This window comes from Mandrillus leucophaeus, unplaced genomic scaffold (genome assembly GCF_000951045.1).
Source record: "Mandrillus leucophaeus isolate KB7577 unplaced genomic scaffold, Mleu.le_1.0 Scaffold1712, whole genome shotgun sequence".
In the NCBI taxonomy this organism is placed as follows: domain Eukaryota; kingdom Metazoa; phylum Chordata; class Mammalia; order Primates; family Cercopithecidae; genus Mandrillus; species Mandrillus leucophaeus.
Window position 1 is genome coordinate 15967 of NW_012101713.1, and position 4938 is coordinate 20904.

Sequence of the window (4938 nt, forward strand, 5' to 3'; positions counted from 1 at the left end):
CCCAGCCCTGGCCACACTCACCTCCCTGGCACTGCCCATTGGCATCAGGCTCTGGCTGCCCCAGAATGGAAAAGACCTCATCCTGCAGGGAGTGAGTGACACGGAGCAGCCCCTCCTGAAAGGCAGCAAAGAGGGGGGCCCCCACTGTGCGTAGCAGACCGCCCCAAAGCGCCTCCTCGGACCCGAGCTCCCCTGTTGGGGTAAGCAAACCCAACAGACCCTGCAAAAAGTGAGGAGCTGCCTCCCTCCCATCGAGGCCTGTGGCATTGGTGGGATCCACACTGGGCTGCACCTGCACCAGAGCTTGCCAGCGTGTGCCCTCTAACAACAGCAGCAGAGAAGGCAACCAGTCAGCAGCCAGGACACAGTCAGAGGGCCCATTACGGGTGCATGGGGGCCGACTTGGGGTAGGGGGGCCCCCAGGAACTAAGGCTCCCAGCAACACCTCCACAAGTCCACCCAGCACCCCTGCCTGGTGCACCAGGAAATCTCGGGGAGTCTGCTCCTGTCCCAGCAGTGCCAGCAGATCCCCCAGCAGCCCTAGCATTGGCTCCCAGTCCGGGCTGCCTCTCAGTGTCACTAGAAAATCATGGAGCCGGAGAGCAGGTGGCTGGAGAGGTGGGGGCTCTCCTACCGGTCCTTCCCCCATTCTCCCAGGCTCAAAGGAAGAAGAAATGTTGGCCAGGAATGTAGAGAACTGTGAGCGGCTCAGGGAGCCCTGGGAAGCCTGGTCCAGAGTGGAGAGCAATGACTTCAGGAAGGAGAGACCAGGGCCCAGGGACTGAGGCCCAGTAGGTGCAAGAGTCACTGTAAGGAGAGAAATCAGAGGTCACTAAAGGGGAGGAACATAGAGCCCAAACTCAACCCTGCCTCTGAGCACAGTTCTCTACCTGGATCTAAAGATGAGGTGAGGGGATGGTGAGCTGAACCCCTTTCATTGGCCCATAGTAAGTCTTGGCCTGCTTTTCTTAGCCCTCATTTTTTCCTTTTGCATAAGTCTCTGCCTCTCTCCTTTGTCCTTCTATCTAACAGGTTAACCTCCACATTCTTAAAAGTCTTTTTCCAGCCACCCTCCTCCTCATCCCCAGTTCTGTTCCCTGTTCTTCTCACCTGCAAAGCACAGCAGCAGCAGCAGCCGCAGCAGGGGCCAGAGGCTCAGAGCCATGTTTCCAGGTGAACACTGGTACCGGAGGGGAGTTCTGGTTAATCTCAACTGTGTGGGATAGCCAGGTGAGGGCAGGGCACTGCAGGCAGCCTGAGGCTCCACTGACACTGTAGTGTGGTCTTTCAGGAAACAATATCTGTAACCTGACAGCAGGTTTGTTACCTGAGCCACTGAATATCTGATCCTTTGGCTCTGGAGAAGGGTATGCTTCTGTGAGAGGAACCAATGATAGGGGATCCCAGGGGCCCCTCAGAGGAACCCAAGGAGATTGCTTGAGTTATAAGCCCGTGATGCAGAAAGGAATAGGCAGACATGGAGATGGAGAACTGGAGAACAGGTGTGTAAGGGTGTAATCTGGGGTTCTGCAGAAACATAGAAAACAAAGAGGATAGAAAGGAGCTAAGAAGCAAGTAGGATTTGAAGAAATTGAGGAAGAAAGGATGCCCAGGAGCAAGAAACTGGGCAGCAAGGTATAAACCGATGAGAAATGAAGACAGAGGTCTGGTCCAAGGATGGAGAATTCAGGAAGAGGAAAGCTGCTTTCGACTCACTACCCAGAACCACAGAGTGTCAAGAGCTGAGCAGCACCCCAGAGATCACATAGACCAAACTTTTCAACTTATGGATAAGGAAACAGACCCAGAGAAATGTGACTTGCTCATTAGGCCATTCAAATGTTTTGGTTTTCCCTTCCCCCTGGGACCCCCTATTATTTGGTTCTTTCTCTGTGGCCTAAGTGAAAGCCCTCTCAGAAACTCTGAGCCAAGAAGAGAGAAACCAGATTCAATCACTACGCACAGGGACTGATCTCCCTACACACAGAACTGCTCATGGAACAGAGAGAGAGAGAGATGTCATTCAAAATAATCTGGTCTGGTCAGGGTTAGAAGTCTTTTTTGTTGTTTTTGTTTTTTGTTTTTTGGGGTTTTTGGTTTTGGTTTTTTTGAGATGGACTCTCTCTCTGTTGCCCAGGCTGGAGTGCAGTGGGGCTATCTCACCACTGCAACCTCTGCCTCCCTGGTTCAAGCGATTTTCCTGCCTCAGCCTCCCGAGTAGCTGGGATTATAGGTGTGAACCACTACTGCCTAATTTTTGTATTTTTAGTAGAGATGGGGTTTCACCATGTTGACCAGGCAGGTCTTGACCTCCTGACCTCAAGTGATCTGCCCACCTCAGCTTCCCAAAATGTTGGCGCTACAGGTGTGAGCCACAAGGCCATTTTTTTCCTTTTTTTTTTTTTTTTGAGATGGGTCTCACTCTGTTACCCAGGCTGGATTGCAGTGGCACTATCTTGGCTCACTGCAATTTCTGCCTCCTTGGTTCAAGCGATTATCCTGCCTCAGCCTCCCAAGTAGCTGGGGACTATAGGCACGCACCACCACGCACAGCTAATTTTTGTATTTTTTGGTGGAGACAGGGTTTCACTATGTTGCCCAAGCTGGTCTTGAACTCCTGACCTCAAGTGATTTGTCCACCTCGGCCTCCCAAAGTGCTGAGATTACAGGCTTGAGCCACCGCCCTAGGCCAGGGTTAGAAGTCTTTTCCATTCCCCATTTATATCTCCCCAAAGGCCTTCACTTTACACCAACTCTAAAAGCAATTCAACACTGAAGCTACACCCAAACTTTCATTCTGTCCTCCTTTCCCTAGAACCCTTCCCCATTCTCTCCCTCAAATTCACACATGGAACTTCATTATTAATGTGCTTCTGACCTAGAAGATTCACTTAGGATCACGGAGTTTTATTTTTATATATTTATTTATTTAGAGACAGGGTCTTGGTCTGTGGCCCAGGCTGGAATATTGTGGTATTATCCTAGCTCACTGCACCCTCGAACTCGTGGACTCAAGCAGTCCTCCTGCCTCGGCCTCCCAGGATCACAGAAGAGACCTGAGGAATCCTCAGGTAAGAACTTCTCATTTTATAGACAGGGGAATTGAAGCCTAAAGAAATGGAATGACTTAACCCGGGTCACAAGACAGCTGGGAGCAATGATGGGATTTTCCAAGGCAAATCAAAAGTTGAGATGCGTGAAATGATCTGTTGTGTAATTTTACCAACATTCCCTTTGCCCATCAAGGATACCACATCTAGTCTAAAAAGCAGACAGATGAATCCAAAGGAGAATATGACCCAAGTTCCCAACAGCTTTCCAGTTCCAGCACATCCTGTAATCCTTCTGAATTTCTGCCCTTCATTCTGTAACAACCCTCTCATAATAAATTCTCTTTTTTCCTCATAGGGTAGCAAAAAATGAGATGGTCTAGGTTCAAACCCTGGTTCCAGCATTTACTAGCTGTGTGTCCTGGGGCAGCTTCTAAATCTCTGTTTTGTTTTTTTGTTGTTGTGGCTGTTGTTGCTGTTGTTGTTTTTACTGTAAAAAGGAAAAAATCCTAGTGTAGAGTTTTTGTGAGGATTAAATTAGATAATGCATTTAAAGTGCTTAGTGCAATGGCTAGCATTCATTCAACAAAGATTAAGCACTTATTACGTGCCAGACACTGGTACAGAATAAACATTCACTCAATGTTACTATTACTATATTAGAATAGCTCAACATGATTTTTTCTACTTGAAACTAAAGGAGTTCTAATGAAGACATAAACGATTATCTGGAAGTTGTATCTTGAGTGAAAGACCTTCAGAACAAATATGGAACTAGTTGAGTCAACCAGAGAGAGAAACAATGACGATTCCCTCAACTCAGCATGGAAAATTTCCTGGCAGTCCATGTTCTGCTGTTGTAAGCCACTGATTAAGCAAATCTCTTGCTGCTAAGGATTCAGACTATGTGCAAACTGAGGGTGAAGTGCTTAGGGTTTATGGCAAATATACCAGGCTATTTGAGTGTATTGGTTATTGCTTATAATTTGATAAAGTTCAACAAGAGCGAGACAAGTTCCAACCTACAGATGACCAAATGGAAACAGAGAACCACCAGCAAATTTAAATTACAAGGGTCCAGAACAAGAAATTAATCATATGTCCTGCTAAAATGAAATGGATAAGACTGGTGATAACTAGAACACTCTGTGATCTGCCAGTTAGAATGGATATACCTGGGAAGAGCCACAGGAGTTGAGAACTCTGAAACATCCTCACTCCCCAAAACTCCCACAGGGCACTCTCTGCCTGAGAAGACCAAATGCCTCCTTTTTAAAAAAAAAAAAAAAAAAGAAACTGAGTCTCACTCTGTCACCCAGGGTGCAGTGCAGTGGTGTGATCTCAGCTCACTGCAACCTCCACCTCCAGGGTTCAAACAATTCTCATGCTTCAGCCTCCTGAGTAGCTGGGATTATAGGTGCGCGCCACCAAGCACAGCTGCTTTTTTTGTATTTTTAGTAGAGACAGGGTTTCGCCACATTGCCCAGGCTGGTCTCAAACTCCTGGGCTCAGGCAATTCGCCTCAGCCTCCCAAGTGCTAGGATTACAGGCGTGAGCCACCGTACCCAGCCAGATGCCTCCCTTTGTAAAGTACAATTATTTTTCTCTTTTTTTGTTTTGACTTTTGTAACTGAAATATTAATTGCTTACTAGATATCTAGGTGTTCCTCACATTTTCCAGATCTCTTGCGGTTAGGTGGGCTCAGGTGATTAGTTCTGTTCAATGGACTGTGGTTGACCAAAGAATTTAAGAGCTAGCAAATGAGCCTCCAACAATCTCTTCGCTGTTGAGGCAACCTAGAAACTACATGTTGAGATGGCAGTGTCACAAGGTCAAAACAGCCCGAGGCTCCAAACTACCACAGCATTTACAGTCAGTCTTCGACAC

The 4938-nt window shown here is 47.5% G+C and overlaps 1 protein-coding gene across 1 annotated transcript in view; it reads right to left on the reverse strand.

Annotated features, from left to right (window-relative positions):
• The window catches only part of LOC105537370 (stereocilin-like), a gene marked incomplete at its 3' end in the record, with an annotated part of 26907 nt that overhangs the window by 14288 nt on the left and 7681 nt on the right, over window positions 1-4938 (reverse strand). The window contains 3 exon segments of the mRNA XM_011976943.1: window positions 22-807; window positions 1111-1213; window positions 1328-1527. Of these exon segments, the coding sequence (XP_011832333.1) occupies window positions 22-807; window positions 1111-1165 (841 nt within the window).